Source organism: Alexandromys fortis, unplaced genomic scaffold (genome assembly GCF_014885135.2).
Source record: "Alexandromys fortis isolate MF-2015 unplaced genomic scaffold, M_Fortis_MF-2015_v1.1 scaffold_573, whole genome shotgun sequence".
Lineage (NCBI taxonomy): Eukaryota > Metazoa > Chordata > Mammalia > Rodentia > Cricetidae > Alexandromys > Alexandromys fortis.
The window spans coordinates 14,643-36,157 of NW_026068440.1; the positions used below are offsets into that span (position 1 = coordinate 14,643).

The 21,515-nt window shown below is 36.2% G+C and overlaps 2 protein-coding genes across 2 annotated transcripts in view; one reads left to right on the forward strand and one right to left on the reverse strand.

The window, feature by feature from the left end:
- The window catches only part of LOC126495702 (olfactory receptor 2D3-like), a 3,315-nt gene extending 2,866 nt beyond the window's left edge, over window positions 1–449 (reverse strand). Inside the window, exon 1 of the mRNA XM_050133299.1 lies at window positions 81–449. Within this exon, the coding sequence (XP_049989256.1) occupies window positions 81–449 (369 nt within the window). The remainder of the gene's footprint in view (window positions 1–80) is intronic.
- Window positions 450–18,186: 17,737 nt separating this feature from the next.
- On the forward strand, window positions 18,187–19,364 carry LOC126495703 (olfactory receptor 2D3-like). The gene has a single exon (XM_050133300.1). It carries the CDS (start codon window positions 18,187–18,189, stop codon window positions 19,108–19,110), a length of 924 nt encoding a protein of 307 aa, XP_049989257.1. The 3' UTR covers window positions 19,111–19,364.
- The last annotated feature ends 2,151 nt before the right edge of the window (window positions 19,365–21,515 follow it).

Below are 21,515 nucleotides of genomic sequence, written 5' to 3' on the forward strand. Positions count from 1 at the left end.
GCCCAGGATCCCACAACTAGCAGGACACAAACCCTATGTGTCATGATGGCAGAGTAGTGCAGGGGCTTGCAGACAGCTATGTAGCGGTCGTAAGACATGACTGCTAGAAGAGAGCTTTCTGTGCACCCCATTATGAGGAAAAAGAACATCTGCATTGAGCACCCAGCAAAAGAAATGGTCTTTTCTACAACTAAAAACTGGACTAGCATCTTGGGAACAATAGTTGTAGAGAAACAGAGATCATTCAATGACAGGTTTTTGAGAAAGAAGTACATTGGTGTTTGAAGTCGAGAGTCCACATGAATAAGGAGTATGATGAGCAGATTCCCAAACACAGTGAGCAAGTAGATGATGAGAAATACCACGAACAGCAAGATCTGAGTCTGATGATCTGAAGAAAGACCCAGCAATATGAACTCAGTCAGATAAGTATGGTTTTCTTTGGCCATGGAGGTGTACTCCTAGAAACTAGCATACATGGAGCAATGAAATGTTGACTATGGTTGTCAAATCCAGAAACAAATTCCAAATGTTTTCTGAAGAAAAAAAATGGGGATTAGAAAAACATTTAAGATGCTGGATTTTCAGGGTTCCCTGCCCTGTGGGAAGTCCAAGGACCACCCACCTTTATCCAGGTCTAGTAAGGTGAGCATCCAAACTGCCTTGGCTCCCACAAAGCCAGTACATGCAGTAGGATCAAAAACCCATTGCCATTGTTCTTGAGTTCTCAGTAGTCCTCATTGTCTGCTCAATTTTTTTATCCCTTTACTGCTCCTAAATCCAGTTGACTTTTCGGTACATTGAAATCATGACTATCTATACCTTGCCAGCACTGCTTTATGAAAGAGTGCTGCCCTCTATGGGGTAATTTTTTAACAGGTGTGTGCACAATGTCAGGAAATATTTTCAGAGCAATACATGTTATTATTATGACATAAAAATTAAAAATTGTGGTAAACATTTAAAGTGTAAATCAGGGGTATAAATATATGACATGGCTTTTCAAATCAAAGAATCCTGTCTTTGAAGAAAAACTCTTAATGGTACATTCCAGTTCACTAATAACGGTGATTATTTCTGCCTTGATGTTATCAAATATCAGGTGCAATTGACCATCTTCTCCATTTTCTCTTCATAGGTATCTCTGTCATCTTCTGTACAAAGAAGGAGGCATTACAGGAATATAATCTTGTTAGCATGTAAATACAAATGGAAGAGCTCTAAGCAGACTTATGTAGTATCACATATGATAGGGCCTTTCATGAATCCACAGGTAATCACAGACATTTTCAGAAAATGTGATATGATTTGGGCTGCAATTTGACAGACTGTGTAATAGACTGGATGTGTGTATTGGTAGAAAATAAGGCATTTGTGTAGTGTTTGGTAGGATGCACAGCTACTATCTTCAGTTTGGTGTATATCTGCAAATACAAACAATGTGAAGGCTGAATATAAGATAAGGGATACGTGACCAGAAAGGGGAAGGAAAGGTAAATGGTGGAACATGAAACTTGAATGTTCCTAGGAATGACTGAAGCACCCATGCTCTTTTGAATGATAGTGATGTCAGAAAAGAAAGTCAATTGTACTGGCCAGAACATATTAAGATATGTTTTCATGGGTCAGAAACCACAAGCATATTTGTGTTTATGCTTATGTTTGTGCATATGACCCTCTGTTCAGGTGTACAGTAGGAGAAATGTGAACAGAACCATTGATCTGAGCCAATTCATGTCATAAATTGTTAAGTGTATCTTTAATCAAGGACACAGAGGCTAGCTCTAGTTAAAGAATTGCCATTAAGTTTGAATCTGAACTGTGTCTAGTCTAATTTGTGGAAGGGTGCAATGGTCCAGCAAGATCATGTCAGAAAGCACATTACAGAAATGAGTCCAAGTAAGAAAGATCTTGACTCTCAATTTACTTCGAGAGGACAGGAGGATCAGTGACATATGCTCTTTGAATTGTCATTTACAATTTTCTTTGGTTATCAAATATTGTGAGTAGATTGCCATTCATATTTCTTAATTGAAATGTAAATGAAAATACTATCTTTTACAATAATATAACCATGGATTTGAGAAAATATTTGCTTCAATATTTGTGTGCAGTTTTGAGCACATAATTTGATCTATAAGGTAAAATTTCTTATTATAGTTTAAATCTTTAAGAAGAATCTTGTTTTAAGTCAAAAATGCTTAAGGATATCAATGAGAGCTTCAATGCTGAACCCACTTTTTAATAATTTTAGTAAGAGAATTTACCATGTTTTATTATGGTGAAGTTTTATGCAATGAATTATGCCTATCCCTATGTATAAATTTGGTGTTAATATGTGCACTCAATAGGTATTATTGATGATATGTACAGAAATATCTGACTCTCATCTGACTCTAAGGCTTTTGGGTAGTAACATTACCTTCTTAATCCTAACATTCCTTATAGCTGCATCTCTATAGGAAGGAAGTAAATATTCAAAATTTTAACTAGATGAGTGAAGGAATAAATGAATGCATAAATTAATGAATCCCTCCTCAATACTATCATTAGCATACATGTGCTTTCAAATATCCCAAGCACAGCTAGCCATATTTAAAGCATAATTAACAATTTTGAATATATAGCTAATTCTTTTCTAAATATGTTATCTCTTTACATTTGGAAAATCGTTTGACAAGGAGAAGCACAGGTTAATATGCCCATACCCCATGTGCATATGGAAAGAACCACTGTCTGTTCGTCTGGTGAGATGGAAATGCGCTGTCAATTGCAATAGGTCTCTCTTTCTTCTATTCCCAGGCAAAGTGTATTGTTCTCTACACTGTTGTACTGGTTCCTACAGAACCCACATAAATCAACTTCAGTACTCACCAGCTCTGGCCACCTCCCACTTGTCAGAGTAGTCAGTTGTACACTGCTGATGCTCTGTGTTGTTTTGTACGCAATACCCTAAATTTCCAGTGCTTCACTGAGAAGAGATCATGACAAAAATAAAAGAGGAAGAAAACACCACTATGAATATGACTTGGTATTCAAAAAGCAGTGAGATACTAGTTGGTGGAAAATCTGAATAGTTTTCAAAAAATATCCATTTACTTTCTTGGGAGGATTTTAAAACTCAAACTGGTACCTTTATACACAGCAAAGATTTCTAACATTAAGGATTCTACAGAAGATGGGGAGAACATCCTTTCCAAAATATCCTGTTGGTTAAATTTAGTATTTGGCCTTCTCTCGGGATAGATTCAAGGTTTCTGGGATTGAGGTTGTGTTGTTTCCTTCAGCATCATTCTCCTTGTTCTCCACAGCAACATTCTCCTTATGATGACATCTGGGATGACTTTGTTCTAGAGGAGAGGAAGCACAGAAGACAGGAGCTCAAACTGAGGACATTAGAGATCTGTAATTCTGAACTGCAGATCTGGAGGAAGAGCCTCAGTGATTCTCAGGCTTCTATTCTGGCAGCTGGACCTCTTCTGGTAATAGACCCCATCTCCAGCACTTGTTGCTATTGGCTGGGGTAGACGGGCAGTCTCCAAGAACCAACTCTGATCTCAACCCGTTTCTTGACAGGAGTTCTAAAAATACTGAGGTCTTGGTGAAGGATGCAAGCAAGCTATTCCCTAGACCCCTCTTGACAATAACAGTCATTTACTTGATTACATTTTCACACTATGAGATGTTTTGGGAAATTTTGCTTTGCTGGTTTTGTAATCATATCTTAAATTCTATTAAGACTATATTCCAATTCTTCCCTGAACAGCAAAGGAGTTTTGTATGTTCTAAGTGTCAGAATGACACAATAGGCCTACTGTACCTGCACCTCCTCTGTGTATGGCAGCAAAGTAAACAGTAACGTACATACAAGCAGGCATCTCAGCATCATGACCCCCATATTGATAGAAAAATATAAATTTGTATTCTTTTTATTGGTTCTCTAGTAAAATATTCAAAAATATTGTTTTTTGGAAAAGTATTGAGTACTGTTAAATTATTTTAGCTGATATTTAAAAATATGACAAAGAAGCTTCTATTTTTTCTGGTATAATTTATTGGAATTGTCCAATTATGTGTTCATTGTATCAATTTTATTTCTTTTAGATAATATATATATATATTACTTTACCACATTTATTACTAAATTTCACACATCTACCTCTTTTTTAATTCTACTAGTGAAATAATTATTTGTATGAATTTTATAATTTATCATTAAAGTCATTTTAATTCTACTGACTCTTTGGTCATTATTTATAAGCTTTTTATAAAAATCTTATAGGTATTGATAAATTTTAAATGAGATGAAGGAGAAAGAAAATCAAGCAAGAATGAAATGTTACTAGTACATGTGACATTATGCAGGTCACAGACATAGGCAAGTATTAGAGTAAGTGGCTATCATTCTGATCTCTTATTAAAGAAAGGGAACCTGAAAGGCTTTTTCTATTATAGGTTAAGTGGTGTCAAGGCATTTGGAATGAAATAACACAGGGCTGTCTCTTGAGCCTCATCCTGTACCACTTCATCATGTATTCCAATAGCAGCAAGTAGCTTCCTACAAGAGCAGTTAGTCTGTCAGGGCCACAGGACAACAGGATATGAAGAGTGTCTTTGTTGTGACTGCTTGGATGTATTTAGACTGAACAGGCCTGAAGAGTATAATAGTGAATTAAAGTAGATTTAATGACATAAAGTCATTTTCTTTGCTTCATTTAAAGGCTTCTTAATTTTTTTGAAGGAAAAAAAAGCAGGTCTTTTCTAGTCAGTAGCATAGGGCTGTTTGTTGTGGAAATTATTACTTCATTTAAGTATTACTAAAGAAGAAAAAGGACAATAGCAGAAGTTACAATGGTCAAATCACGGAAGCAAGCCTAGCTTACAATAACAGAAATATGTTCTGTTTGTTTTGTTTAGCTATAAAATGAGGCTTTCCTGTCAGTGTTATTTATAGAAGAGCTTTAACAATCTACTGTACTAACCAAAACAGATCAGTCACAAAAGACAAATGCTGTGATTCTCTCATTGGTTCTTTCTGAAATGGTTATACTCACAGAAACCAGGGCATACAGAAAGGAAGAAGAGTGTAATTTTGACCAATCGGTAGCATTTCAGATTTATAAATTGAAAAGTTCTAGAAATCAGTCATATATTATATTATGTAAAACACTAGCAAATTCTATAATTGATGTAGTAAAGCAGAAAAATATTGTTTTTTAAACCACAATGTCAGAAAATAATTTCTGCCCGAGAGAAAGGGTAAGGCTGAATATGTTATATGATCCTTTTATTCCTGAATATTTATCTGTGTTTTAATTTTTGAATTCATCAAGTACACATTCAGCATTCTCTCATGATGTTTTCTATGACGCATATCATTAAGTTCTTAAAACTTCATCTCATTTACCCCCTAAATATAATGTATTGTGATCATCTATTATGAAAGCAAAACTCTCATCTCTTCCTATAGCCTTTTCATTTTCTATCCCATATGGTACATCTGAGTGCAAATAATTCTTAAAACCTCTCTTGTCTTGTATTGTTGGAATCCTATGTGTGTGCCTTTGTTTTTGTCATCTAAAACATCTTCACCCTTATCATCATCAAATAAAATGTCTTTAAATTTTTGACTGATGTTTCTGTATCATGTTATCACCATCATGATTGGGTAGAAAAACACAATAAAATCCTATTGATACTACTACACATTTTGATTGTATATATGAGATTGAACAATATACTATAAGAAGACTTAGCATGCAGATAATACAAGAAGACTTAGCATATATATTCTAGCCCAGTTAGATTATCATCACCTGTGGCCAACATGATAAATAGGAGCTCTCAAGAACAAACTCCATGTATGAAGAAAGGTGAACACACATGAACATCTTCACCTACATCTCTTCTCTACCTCATGTCATCTCCAATTGTTTCTCAGTTTGTGAGTATCATGACTTTAGAAAGTAGACACGTCATAAATGTTTAACCCTCCCTCACTCTCTATCTCACACAAAAATACTCTTAGTCATCAAAACTGGGATTCAAAGTCTTTAATGGGAGGGTTCTTGCCCCATAGGCATTTTTCTTTACAGTCAGCCTTAATATAACTGCTTTCTGAAGTTTTCTACTCAGTGCACAGGCAGGTTGGCTATTATTTTCACAAAATCAATAAAACATTTGCACATACATCTCAAAGGCTATTTTAAGACTATCCAATATAGTCTTCCATGATCTTATAATGGGTTGCTACTTCTACATTCTTTGGGCATACGTTTATTTCTATCAATTGTATTTCAAAATTGTCTGACAAGTACTACTGGTTTAATAAAAATCAGATTACTGAAATAATAAAAAGTCTAATGCTAGCACATTTACATTAATACACTTAAAAACTATATTTGGAAAAAGGGGAAGGTGTGTACTAACTCATTTCTCACATGTTTTTCCAGTGTAGGCATCTCAGGCTGAATACTGGACATGTCTGATTCAAATTCATCTTGCAAAAGAAAGTGAGAAAGGAACATCAAAGTGGACACATCGACAGAAGAAGAGATAGAGAAGAATATGGGAGATCAGAAGTAAAACTCAAGAAGGGCAGAGGATAAAGACTCTTCCTATGGGAAGGAAATGAAGAATCAGACTCATGGGAAGGAGTAACCTCCCTCACCATCTTCCCTAACCTCACCTGAAGCACTGGCAACTGTGAACACAGCACAGTGAGACCAGTGATGGATGGAGAGTGACAAACAGAGTGTGTTTTCTGCAGCCTGCTTCCTTATCCTAGGAAGTATCCTCCATTGCTGTTTCCCACATATAGTGAGACTGGGACATCATCTGTGCTGTGAGACTTACTCTGTCCTAAAGCAAGGATGCTATTTGTGAAGATATCAATCACAAATTCAACTACCAGCCTGGAGGAGGTTCTTCCAGGAAGTCTTCAATCCAGAGGGCCTAAGAGTTGTTCTTTCCAGACTATTCCCTGGAGCATTTGGGCTGTTTACTTTCTGAAAATAATTCCATAAGAAGAGTTCCCAGTGGAATTCAAAATTCTTCTCAGTAACTAAAATATTTGACTCTCATCTGATCAGAAACCAAGTTACCCTGGGATCTCAAGTCTTTGTAGTCTTATAGTAGAGCATTCAGGAGTTGATAGTACCATAAAATGTGGCTGATAGAATTGTATTCCTGTCTTGGTATCTGAGGGAATTTGCTCCACTGTGTTTTCACATATCAGAACACTGAAGTTCCCATTTCTGTTCTAATTTCTAATATTTATTCATAATTTATGCATACTTTCCTTCCTCTTTAAGTATTCTAATAACCACTGTTAGTACCTAAAATAATCTTCAAATCCACATATGTATATTCAAAAATCATTTTTGATTTATATTTGGTGAATCTGTAGATAATAACTATGTACTAACTAGGGATAGATTGTGAATTGTTCAGTTCCTGGATAATTCCCCCAAATTATGAAATTTCAGAGGATTCTTACTATCCATTTTCTGTTTTTGTGCTTAAAATGTCCCAATATTCTTATAGTCATATGGGAAAATCATGCCACAGGAACATGGTACAAAGCAAGATGTCCTTAGTCTTAGATGGTGTATTCACTAGATTCCCTAGAAGAGATTAGAATGTGAACCAGTCAACACACAAGCTTCTGTGCTGAACCAACAGTCTGGACAATGTTAGTGTCCACTCACATTTTTTAGAAGAAATGGATTGATTAATTAATAAAATTTACAAAAACAAAAAGCATATGAACAGTTAAACATTCACAGTTAACAAAAAGATTGGAATTTTAATAGTTTTCTACAATAAGGCATGGTGTTACAATATGCAATCCTGTACTTGAGAGGCTGAGACAGGAGAATTGCCATGAGTTGACAGCCAGCCTGAGCTACAGTATAAGATTCTATCTATCTATTGCTGTCATAAGACACCATAACTAACTTATAGAAGAAAATATTTAATGGGGGTCTTGCTTACAGATTCAGAGACTACTTATATTTTTAAAATAACCTGGGAGTTTAGAGGACTGGCTCCTGTAGAAGGAATGCCAAGCCACTTCCGGCCTCCCAGCTCCCAGCCACCAGCTAGCTTTACCCAAAATAATTACACAAAAATTGTATTCATTTAAACACTGCTTGTCTCATTGGTTTCAATTAGCCTCTTATTGGCTAATTTTCACATCTTGCTTTAACCCATATTTAGTAATCTGTGTAGCACCATGAGGTGATGGCTTACCTGGAAAGATCTTAACCTCCTGTGTCAGAGAGGAGAGGCATGGCGTCTGCCTCACTGCCTTCCTCCCAACATCCTGTTCTGTTTATTCCGCCTACCTAATTTTCTGTCCTAGCAAAGGGCCAAGGAAGTTTCTTTATTAACCAATGAAAGTAACACATAGACAGATGACCCTCCTCCATCAGGCTCCTTTTCCATAGGATCTGGGTTCAATTGCCAACAGCCACATGTCACTTTCTTTGTCAGGAAACATTTTTTGAGATAGTGTGGTGGTTTTATGAGAATGGCTCCCAAAGGCTCATATATTTTAATGCTTAATTACTGAGGGGGTGGAACTAATTTGGAAGGATTAGGAAGTTTGGCATTGTTGGAGGTGTGTCACTAAGAGTGGGCTTTGAGGCTTCAAAAGCCCACACCTAGCCCAGTCTCTCTCTCTCTCTCTCTCTCTCTCTCTCTCTCTCTCTCTCTCTCTCTCTCTCTCTCCTGCCTGCACATTTAAAACTAACTAAAAAACCTGGATTTATGACCAAAGTTATTTAAAAAGTAGCCCTCTAGATGAGAAGATAAATGAAAACCTCCTTGATCAAATTAAGAAACACAGGAAAAAGAACAAGTAGGTTAGTTCTACATGAAATATTATTGTAATAAACAACTATAATTTCCAAGGCAAAATCAGAGAAGAAGTCCCATAGGAAACAAAATGTGTAGAAATAAATAAGACAATTGGAAAAATTGGGGAAAAAAAGATTGGGGAAAATGGAAACCCCAAGAAACATTTTCCCACAAACACTAATGTGTGACATGTAAAGGCAAGATCCAAAAACAATGTGGGTAATCACTACTGGATTGCAATACTCAAAATATTACCTTAATTTTTCATTCAAAAATTTTCTTTTGGGGGGGTTTGAGACACTCCTCTGTAGCTTTGGAATCTCTTCTGAAACTAGCTCTTGTAGACGAGGCTGACCTTGAACTCACAGAGATCTGCCTACTTCGCCTACTCCTGCCTCCTAAGTGCTGGGATTAAAGGCTTGTGCTACCATCGCCCTTTACTTCTCTGGTAGCACCATGATTCACCTTCTTGTCCTATGTGTAAGTCAGAGATCTCCTTAACTTCTTAATCTTCTTGTCTAGGGTGGCAACAGTCTATTAGCTGTATTTCAAAACAGTGTAAGCCACTAAGAAAGTACCAATATAAAACTAGCAGACATATCCAAACCAAAAGATAAACATGAAAAAGCACTGTGACTCCTTCAAAAGACTGTTTTCACTCCTCAACTAATAAACTCATAGATGCCAGAATGTGCAAAGATGCTAGATAAAGGTTAAATAAAGTTCAAAAGTTTAGTACTAAAAGTAACTTATGGAGTGGATGGAAAATGGGAAGGCAGGAAGTGGGAGGTTAGAGAAGGGGAGGGAGTGGGAACTGGGGTTGGTATGCAAGATTAAAAGTAAAATTTTCTAATAAAAAAGAAAAAATAAAGTAGGACATTGCCTAGTCTGAAGTAGCCATCTTGTAAATAAGATTTAATACGGTAAAAGAGCTTAAGTCCCTGGAGGTATCTCTGCATTATTGAACTAATGCTACAATAACCTATCTCTGGGGTGTTCTTCTAAGGTGAGCAAAATAAAGTTTAATTTGTTTAAGCCACTGAAGAAAAGTTAACAGAGTAAACCATGGGGAGCAAGCCATTAAGTGCATTCTTCCATGGTGTCTTCTTCAATTTCTGTCCCAGGTTCCTGATTGAATTCCTGTTCTAACTTCCTTCCATGATGGATTGTGATGGGGAAATGTAAGCCAAATAAAACCCTTTATAAAAACATGAAACCCTCTTAAAATAAACTATGGATAATATGAAAGAGGTTAAAAACTAGCATGTGAATGAAATATGGAATTGGCCCATGATTGAGGAGGAAAATCATAAAGAAAAGGAAGCACTTAACAAAACTGATGTGAAATACCAACAGAAATGGGAAGTCGACAACAAGTCAGGAAAGCCAAGAAGACCATTGAGAATTTGAAAACCAAGCAGAAATTCTGCAAATAACATGGCTTCCGTGAATGAATAGAAAACATAGTGGAATCAGGACCGATAGACTCACCCAAGCTAAAGGACATATCCATGAACACACTTATGAAGTTCTGACTGAAAATCAGGGTACCAAATATAAAATGCATACAAAATAGCCTAGAAGAGGAGATAGACAAAAGATGAACAGGTGAAAAAATATTTCATATAAACATAGTGGAATTTTACTGAGTAGTAAACAATGATTAAATTATACCATTTTAATGAAATGCATAAAACTTGAGATTATGTGTTAAGTGAAATAAGACTGACTGAGAAAAATATTGGATGTATTCAGTTTTATGTAGAACCTATATCAAATGACCTGAACATTTGATAATATGACATATCAGAAGGTAAAATATCAGCAATGAAATGAAATGTGTTAGAGAAACAAACTAAAGGCAAAAGATAAAAAAATGCTGCATATTTCCTTTCTTGTGCAAAAATATTTGTGTGTGTGTGTGTTCATGTGCGTGAGGTGTGCATGTGTGCGTATAATTGAAAGGGGACTATTGAGTTGGAAAAGATCAGTAAGAGAGGGAGGTGAACAGATGGGGAGATTTAATGATAAACTTAAATGAAGTGCAATGAAAATGTTATAATGGCACTCATTATTTTGTATCCTAAGTGACAAACTTTATTGTGAAAATACCAAGAGCAAAGCAATGCTTGTTCCACAGTTGTCAGAGTGTGTGAAGTGTTTATTGTGTGTCACAGTCGAGGGATAATCTGAGGTGATCAGCAAGGCTCATTTGCAGGTGAATTCACAGGCACATGAGACAGTGTGTCGGTTTGTTTTTATTGGTTTGCTTGTTTATGTTTGTCTACTTTTTTCAAAGTGAAAGAGAGAATGAATGTGGAAATGGGGAAGTGGACAAGTGGGGAAGACTAGGAGAAGTTAGGGGAGGTGAAAATCCTGATCAGGATATAGTTTATAAAAAATGCAAAAAATATAAAAATCAATTGTCTATATTGTAATTTTCAAAAGTGAGGTTTTTTATTTTAATGTTTGCTTGGTATTGGTTTGTGAAATTTTATTGACACAAAGTCTTTCTACAAAGTATATTCTGTCTTCAAACTTACAAGCTCCCTATTTCAAATTCCTGAGTGCTGGGATAACAAGTATGCATAGCTATGTCCCATTGATTTTCTCTTCTATGACCAGAATTGATGAGTGCTGGATCAGTGTAGACCAGAAAGCAAAATGAGAAAAGCAAAGCAACAGAAGTATAGCAGTGCTGTAAATTGCCCTGTTCTCACCATGGTCTGAGGCCTGGAACGTTTCTCAAATCAGCTTATTCCATTCAAATAACTAAACATATATAGAAATGTCTACTACATCAACCTACTAGAACTGTTTTATTTGATAAATATAATAGTTTTAAAATGTGGTATTTACTTTTTCACCCTTTCTACTTTTTTCACTTTTGCTTTATATTTGAGGAATATACATGTACTTTTTATGAAAGCATGAGTCCACAGGCATGAGATTTAAAATAGATTGATCCAACACTAGAAATGTCATAAATGTATTATGAATAAGTGAAACTAGATTTCAGTATAGTGTTGTCTACTGGTTATTCAAAACTTACACTGGCTTGTCTGTGTTTTGGCAATTATGGCTTAAATTAAAGACACAGTAAATAAGAGGAAAAATAAACAAATAGATGGTACCAAAAATGTTGTAAACAAGTGAAAGAAGTTTGCCAATGAAAACCTCCCCAAAAATGGAAACCACTGTTGACTTTGAAACCATACATGTAAAAATAGGAGGTGAATTTTATTCTTGAGTTCAAATGTATACTTAAATGTTTAACAAATCATTTTCTATATTGTACAGAAAAATTATAAGAGGACACAATTGGAAATTTTAAAAAAAAAAATCAATCAGTGAGGCCAAGCTGAAGCTTAGAGATTGTGGTCTGAGTAGGGAGTATAGTAATGGAGAAGAGAGGAGGTGGTGAAGTGACTAAGCATACAGGTTGTGTGTAAGGTAAAATCTACACAGTCTGTCCAATTAACCTGTAGAAGCATGCCTGGTGTAGGAGACTAAAAAGCTAGATGGGTAAGCAACAGGCACTCTGATGGATTTGTTTACTTGGGTATGTGTTGTACAATGACTTGGCTCCTATTCTAATCTGTTTGAGCAGTGATATTAAGACTCCATTCAAACAGTCACAACATCTGGTTGTGTACTATGTGCCTCCAGTATGGCTTTCCCATATGAGCAGAAAGTAACTGGAGTGTCTTGAGCACAAGGACAGACGGAGGCTGAAATCCTCTGGCAGTTAGTAGTTTGGGAGACATGTCTAGAAGTCAAAGGGTTCAGTCTGCTTCTCCTGCCCACATATTCAGCACCCTCAGTAGAACTACCTAATTGACCTTCATTTTTATGTCTGTCCTGAACAAGTGAAGATATGTTAGATTTTACAAACAATTACTGAAAGATTTAAAAATGTAAGAGAATGTGTTCATTGATTATATACAAATACAAGTAAATTGCAATGTTATTAGAATATTCGTTGATTATTATATATGTAGAGATCCCAGGGTAATTGCTCCACAGAGAGATCAATAATGAGGGGTGAATACACTTTTATCAACTAAATTTTGCACTATCAAAATTGAAAATCCTCTCAAATTCATCAGTGCACTCCTAAAAACTTCAGATATCCACAGAGTACCTTAATATGCATTGGTGTAGTACCTGGCAACAGATGAGACTAAGGTTTAGAGATTATAGTTTTTAATACCAACGGGTTCCCTTACTGTGGAATATTTTTTTGAAAGTTAATCATTGCCATTACTCCAGAGAGTAACCATCTTAGGACAGTGCTTAGCGCCTCAGGTTTGAAGACTTCCTAAAGGAAAATTTTCCAGACCAAGGCTGGTCACTTTTCAGAACATTTGGGATTGGATTCTGTCACACATCAGCGCTCCTGGTATCAGGATAGAGTAGGACTCACAGCCCTGATGATGCTTCAGTCTCAGCATATTCAGGAGATGCCAATGGAGATCGCTTATTAGGATAAGGACAATCAGACAACAGGACCCACACTTTCCTTCTTTTTCACCCTCTCCATCACTGGGTTCACTGCCCTGTGTTTTCATCTATCACAGCTACCAGTGCTTCAGGTAAAAGTGGGGGAAAGGCTAAGGGGTGATTTCTCTTTCCAATCAGTCTGAACCATGATTCTTTTCACACAGTCAGTGTCTTTTCCTTTACAGTGTACTCTGGCTTCCAGGAGTCTCTAGAGAGAATGGATAACCTTCATAAACCCTTTTCTGGGGCTTAGTGGTTTCAGTTAAGTTTTGGTTAAATGTTCCAGAGCGACTACAAAGGCTGTGGATAGCCACTTCCTCTCCATGGTTTTGCAGGCTAAGCTCTTAAGTAATCTTCTGCTTCTTTGACTCAGTGCACATCTACACCCTTTTTTTAAACTATGTCAATTTGGTCATTAATAGGAGACAAGGATGTGTATCCAAGACTCTGGTCCTACAGAAACAGCAGGTAACTAATAAGATCCGGATTCCATGATGATCACAGAAGGCTGTATGTCTAATGATGCTGGTACACAGGTTACCATACTGTACCTTTCCTTGGGAAAACTAAACTCCCATTCTTCCTTGAGATATGGCAGATAGTCTATAAGCTCTGTGTAACTGGAACAATTTGGGAGTCTAAAAATCAAGACTTTTCCATCCTCCTACTCAGATGTCCAGGTCTCGGTATGTCCTGTGACTCCTTTTCTTAAACACTGTTCTCTTTGTATCAGTGAGTTAATGGATATTACTTACATCAGTTTCTTCATATATTCACTCAAACCATTTTTATTAACCCATGAGCATGTGCTAGGGTATCCTGAAATACAAATTGTATAAATAAATGATATATATTTCAGAATCCTAAAAGAGCAGTGCAGCCTAGGATCATGCAAACAGACTCAATCTTAATACTCTATGTAAGAAGTGTGTGTGTTGTTTTTATAGACGATGCAAAAATAATGGTCAAATCTAACTTATTGATTGTTCAGAAAACTTTAGAAAGCACTTACATTGAGTCTAACTGCATACGAAAAAGATCAAAGAGTATATAATGCATCTGCAAAGTCTAAAGAATTGGAGAAGTGGTGGGTGTTTTTAGCATAGGCTCATATAGAAAGAAAAGGAAATGTAGTGGTTTTCACTGTGGGAATTTTTGTAAGCCAAGAACTAAAGAATAATTAAGTAAGCTACTTTTAAACACTTAGGGTTGTTTATATGCATGTGCATATCGCAGTGGGTGGACACACACTCTAAATGCCTCTGAATGCTTGCTCTGTAATTTATACTGACACACATCTTCATTACCAAACCAATCATTTTACTCAGAATAGCTACTGATGTTAGTTTTCTGGCTTATTGTTACTTTTATGTTACAAAAAGTGTTACTTTTATGACTGATAAACATTTAAACAGTCTTTTCTGATCTCATAGCTAACCAAACCCAAGATATCTCTGATTTTGCAGTACTTTGTTTATTTTCTGAGTTTGTACTGTTGGCATTCTAAAGCATTCATGCTTTATTGAATATATTCACTAATTTCAAAGATTTCTACTTTTTTAGATAACAATTATAAGCTAAATTGTAAATTAAATCAAGTAATACACAAAAGCATAAAATAGAGTCTCTCCTCTCCCATTTTCCCTCTTTCCCTAGAATCCCACTTCCCAGGAGTCAGCACTGTTAAGCAGCTGTTCCCTGTGGACTGACCAGCCTTGCACACAAACTCTTTTGCTGTAGCACAATAATAATTTCTGAGTACTGTTAATATGGTTATTTGAGCTTTTAGTTTCAACTTTGGAGGAAAGCTTCTGATTTCAGAACTTTATGGTATGGTTAATTTTTCTTTTGAATTGCAATAACAAAGGAAGATTTTAGCAGTTGATTTTTTAATCACATTCAAATGAGTAAATCAAATGATCAAGTAATTCAAACGTATAAATACACTGAAATCTCACTTCTAGGTTCTTACCATTTGATTTTGTGGTCTTTCTGAGTGTGTAAGCCTAAAATCTCTCTTAATAACTCAGAGTTGAAAAAACACTGGTTAAGTCTGACACTTTGCTTCTCATTACAGGTACATTGAGGTTTTCAGTTGCCCCTTATTAACTAACCATAACTTATAATTTTTCTATTAACTTGCTTCCACTTTCAAAGGATAAACAAAAAGATACAAAGCGGGAAAACAGCTGAAAAAAATAATCACTATCCTAAGTGAAATACAGCGAACCACCCTCAATGACCTCTACCAAGTATTTTTTCATGTTTTTATGTTGTCCCAAATTTTTTTTAAATATCTTACATTTCATGAATCTTTATATCAACACTGTTAGGTAAGAATAATTTGTGGTACCATTTTACAGCTGAGCAAAACTATGCAAAGCAAGCTAAGTAACTTGCTTTTAGCAATCCGTCAACTAGATGAACCAGGATTGAAAGAATTATTTATTTACTTATTCGCTTACTTACTTGTATGCATGTGTATGTAAGTTTTTAATGTGTTTATGTATGTCACATGTATGAGACTACCGATTTGTGGGCTGACAATGAGTGTGCGGGAGATTGAGCTCATGTCCTCTGGATGAGCAGAAAGCACATACAAGCCAGACTCTGAACACAAGTTGAGTTGTAGAGACCCAATCCTAGTCAGTAAATTACACTGCTTTCCTGGTTCTAACAGCTGGCTGTTCATGGTCATTGGAAAAATGCCTGCAAAATAAATGTAAATTATGAATGCACACATACACAAACAGATCTATTTACAAACCATGTAAATATGTAGGTGATGTGGCATATGCAAAGTGGAAATGATTGTTTTTCATGTACTATTCTGTCCTTATTTTGCTGTATCATCACAGTAGGAAATTGAATCATCTAAATTTTTACTCAGAAGGCAAAATATCATATCTGATTTTTGATTGGTTTAGTAAATATATTTTGACTCAGGCTTTATATGTGGCTTTATCTATTTTGAAAACAGGGAGTTAATCTTTTATATACTTTTTAGGGGGATTCTGTGTATTCATTACTAATTTTAAGAAATCATCATCAATTAGGAATAATGCAAACTTCTCTTGAGCATATTTGCAAATATTTTCTAAAATTTAAAATTTTAGATTTTTTATTATGCATATTTAAGGTACACAGCATAATGTTACTGAGGCAGACCAGACGGCATGTGTTTATAATTCTTCTACTCTGGAGGCCAAGGCAGCAGGATCACATGCTGAAGGCAGCCTTGACTACACAGTGAGGTACAGATAAACCTAGGCCACAGATTTACAACTTTTCATTATATCATACTGAGGTGACTACTGGTTATACAAACTAAGACAATGAATGTCTGTCTTCTAAAGTCTATTAGCTGCCAACAGCTCAGCAAGGAGTGTTAGGATGTTTTAACAGCCCCCCCCCCCAATACATAATAAAGACAGCCTTCTATCTGTCCTGTTCAGAAAACTGAAGCTGTTGAGATCATGTTGACAAACGTGGTTCTATTCTTTGGCTATAGCATCTCATAGCCATTTTCTATATCCCAGTTCTTATATTATTCTTCTTTTTATTCTCCTCCTCCACTTTATCTATTTATCCCTCTCCTTTTTCTTCTTCCCCAAAATCTCTATTCCCTGAACCTTACACAAAGGAATGTGTATGTTATGCTTAGCACTCAAAAGTCACTATTTCACAGCAATTTGATTGGTACTAGTCAGTATTCACCACAATTCACAGCACCGAAAAGCCTCTCTGACCGAGGCTGAGACTAACATCTGTCTATGAGTATAAACACAAATATTAAGTAGGCAGTCAGACACCATAGCTAGAAATTTTCCTGTGTGGCCAATGACTTTCATATGCACAGCGTTTTGACAGGGTTTATAGTACCAGGCATGTATTTTCTCCTGCGGATAGCCCTGAAACCCAGAGAACAGTTGTTAACCTCCACAAGAGTCATGCGACTGTTACATCAGTGGGCACAGCTGACCTGGCAAGTTGGCATTGCAGTTCAAAGGTCTCACAGCTGGATAAGACCACTGACTTTTTTATTATTCTAGACAGCCCTTTCATATCTTCTTTAATACACCAATAGAAACTATTTCACACAGACTTAAAATAATTAAAAGTGAATATAATGAAACCGTTAATAATAATGTACAATAGGTCATGCCAGCAGATTTTAACTGTTGACATTAATACTTAAAGATCCTGTGGAAAGAAAAGACAGACTGCTGAAAGTTTGTATTATACTACTGAGTGACAGAGCCAAGGAGGAAATAATTTAAGTAATAATTTCTTTATTTTAAAGAAAATAAATTTTGGCAAACATCAGGATCAGAGAATACTATTCCATTTGTCTTACTTTTTAATATTGACAAAACGGTTCTTCAGAATTATCTGGTAGATTAAATTAATAAGCAGGCACATTAAATGTTATAGAATTTGTAGAATAAAATATAGCTAGTTAAATTCATATGAACTTGCTTGCTTCCCAAATATACATAAAGGAAAGGCATACTGTGAGCAGAACCACAGATTTCTCCCAATGTCTTTAGTGAACTAGATGAGGTTTGCTCATGTATCACATTCAAAATGATCCTTTCTGACTAATACTGCTAAAATCTTTATGTAAAGAGAAAATTAACATTGGCTTTCAATCATTAGAACTACAAGAAAAATAATTCAATCTTTTGAAATATGGAAACTATGAAGAGAAAAAATCAATAGCTCATTTTTATGATTGATAAACTATAAGTTGCTCAGATGTTCTGACACAAAGTGTGTGTGTGTGTTTCCTCCCTTGACGCTCTGCAGCGAGACAAATACATGGGTGAACACAACAGAACCTCAGTGACAGAATTCATCTTCCTGGGCCTCTCACAGGACCCACAGACCCAAGCCCTGCTCTTCTTCCTCTTTCTCCTCATCTACCTGCTCACTGTGCTGGGAAATCTGCTGATCATCATACTCATCCACTCAGACCCCAGACTCCACACTCCCATGTACTTCTTCCTTAGGAACCTGTCCTTTGCGGATCTCTGCTTTTCTACCACCACAGTTCCTCAGGTGCTCGTCCACTTTCTGGTGAAGAAAAAGACCATTTCTTTTGCTGGATGCGCAACACAGATTGTCGTGCTACTTCTGGTTGGGTGTACAGAGTGTGCACTCCTGGCAGTGATGTCCTATGACCGATACGTTGCTGTCTGTAAGCCTCTGCACTACTCCACCATCATGACACACTGGGTATGTGTCCAGCTGGCTGCAGGGTCCTGGGCCAGTGGTGCATTTGTGTCCCTGATAGATGCCACCTTTACTTTGCGTCTCCCTTACCGAGGAAGCAATGTCATTAACCACTTTTTCTGTGAACCTCCTGCCCTCCTGAAGCTGGCTTCAGCAGACACCTACAGCACAGAAATGACCATCTTTGCAATGGGTGTGATAATCCTCCTAGCTCCTGTCTCCCTCATCCTCATCTCCTACTGGAACATCGTCTCCACTGTGATCCAGATGCAGTCTGGGGAGGGGAGGCTAAAGGTCTTCTCCACCTGTGGTTCCCATCTGCTTGTTGTTGTCCTCTTCTATGGCTCAGGAATATTTGCCTACATGAGACCAAACTCCAAGATAATGAATGAAAAGGATAAAATGATTTCAGTGTTTTATTCAGCGGTGACCCCCATGCTTAATCCTATCATTTACAGCCTGAGGAACAAGGATGTTAAAGGGGCTCTCAGGAGAATAACTGCAAAATAATAGGTTTGAAATGTGTGTCATGATTGAGTTGACCACTGTTGAAAAGTAAACAGTTCTTACAATATTTTCCTTTGTTTATCCTATTCTTCCATTACTTTCTTTTCCTTTTTTGTCTACTTAGTAGCTATGTGAAAGAAATTAAATTGAAGTTTAAAAATAGGAAGTAAAAAAAAATTAGTGATGAGCTGAGGACATAAGAATGGAGGAAAGAAGAAACGTGGACAAGAAGGGAGATAGAGGAGTGAGAGCACAGAAGTTTCTCATCTCTTAAGCCACACAAGTCAGTACTGAACTTGGCCTAATTAGGTAAATAACTATATATCCAAAACATGAACATAACAACTAAACCATCACACACATTATTAGCAACACAGCCATCCTCTTCATTGTTGCATGCACTCAATAATTATAGTTTGAATATTTATTTTATTTCCCTGGGCACAGTTCTAGAATTTGGTACATAAACTTGATAATTGTGTGATACTTTAACACTCTCTGTCATTTTAAAGACACATTTCTTGAAATTGAAAATAGATTGAATTCAATGAAAAAGAAATGGTAGAATTCTTCTTTTGAGTATTTTGTTAATTTTTAAGTTAAAAATTACATTAAGGGCATTACATTTTAAGTTAAAAATACACTGAGAGCATTCCTCCTTACCCTTTTGTGTGTCTCTCTTCCCTCATATCCCCCTTAGATCTCCTAGACAGTATCATTTTCACTTTTATATATCCATACACAATTTGTGTGACTGTAATACCTGAAAACAATAAATGCAAAATATTTTTGTGAAAGCAGCTTAATTTGTGTACAGCGATTGTCTTGATTCACCCATTTTCCTCAAAATGATACAACTTACTATTGTGTATCCACACCCCACTTTTTATTGATTCTCCTGTTTTGGATCACCCAAGTTGGTTTGATGACTTTGTCATTTGAGAACAATGCCACAAGAAACTTCAAGGAGCAAGTATCTCTTTAATGTGTTGGATTCTAGTTATTCAAGTCAAACCAGGATTTGCTTTTAAAGTCATTTAAAAGTCTATAACTATGTGACTGCTTTGTCATTTTGCCTAGTTCAACAATGCCGTGAATAGCTTTAACTATTTAGACTGCCTTTTAGTTTATAATGCATTAGGGTGACTGAGAATTCCTTCGTGAAATGCATGTCTAGTTGCTACTAATGAACACTTTTGTTTAATATCTAATTTAACTCTTGCTGTACTGAGGTTAATTATTCTTCAACCCTTAGAAATACCCTGTGTTCTTTTTTTACTCTTCCCCATGGTCGTTCAAAAGTCATCCTGGACTGACTTAAATAACAGTAAGATGTGATGTGCGTATGCATGTGTATTTGTGTATGTGTACTTTCCTTTTTTGTACTTTCGATGACTTCTTTATCTCACTCATTTACTATTCCCACATTTATGCCCAAATGCTTCTTAACTTCTTGCCCATTCCATATTAGAATTAGCATCTTATATTCATTATATATTCATTGTCTTATATTCATTGGTGATGTATTACTGGGTTGATTTATTTTAAAGTAATTGCATTTCCATGGATTGGTGATTTTGCTGTTACAACTGAATTTTACCTCCCCTCTGTGTGGTACTGGGGAATATGATCTCAAAAGTATGCTATTCACTAAGGAGCTACCCAAGTAAAACTGAAAGAGATGTTCAAACTAATACATATACAATTCACATTAGAAAACACATACAACATATCATTAGGAGTCATTTCATTATTTTGTTCATTTAGTGGATCTATAATAGTAGATGTTTCTTGGGATCTCTGGCCTATCTAGGACTCAGATACCTGGCCATTTTAGTAGTGCCAGATGTTGATTCTATCTCATGGAGTGGGCCTCAAATCTCACTTTTAAAAGTGGTTTGTCACTGCCATCACATTTTTGCCACTACTGTACCAGTACTTTTGAAGGTTTACCACTATTATAGTTCTTGGGCTTTATAGCTTGTGATATTGATGATTATTATTTTTTGAGTCTAGGAGTACCCATTGTACCTTGCAGGAACATGGATGTTAGTCATCAGGAAGGAATCTCCTAATTGGATGCCAGCTTAATTTCTCCATGTTTAAATACATGTGATGTCTTCAGCAAGAAATTCATAGCACTTGTGGAGAGTTACTTGTGGAGAGTAACCAAAAGCATTGGCAGTAGCCTGTAATGTTTGGAGGAATCAAGTTGGACCTCTTTGTCTCATGATTTGACAAGATGTAAACAATTTCTGGTACCAGGGATTTTATATGGCAACTTAAGATGTCTAATTGGGACACTGTTTTGCCCCATTACTTGGTAATTCCATAAATTTATGGAAAGAGGAAATAGACAAGATTGCCTGATAAGATTGGGAACACAGTGGTGGGCAGAAGGGAGGGTG

Coding starts and splice junctions, on each gene's coding strand:
- LOC126495703 (XM_050133300.1), top strand. CDS start 18,187: ATGGGTGAACACAACAGAACCTCAGTGACAGAATTCATCTTCCTGGGC.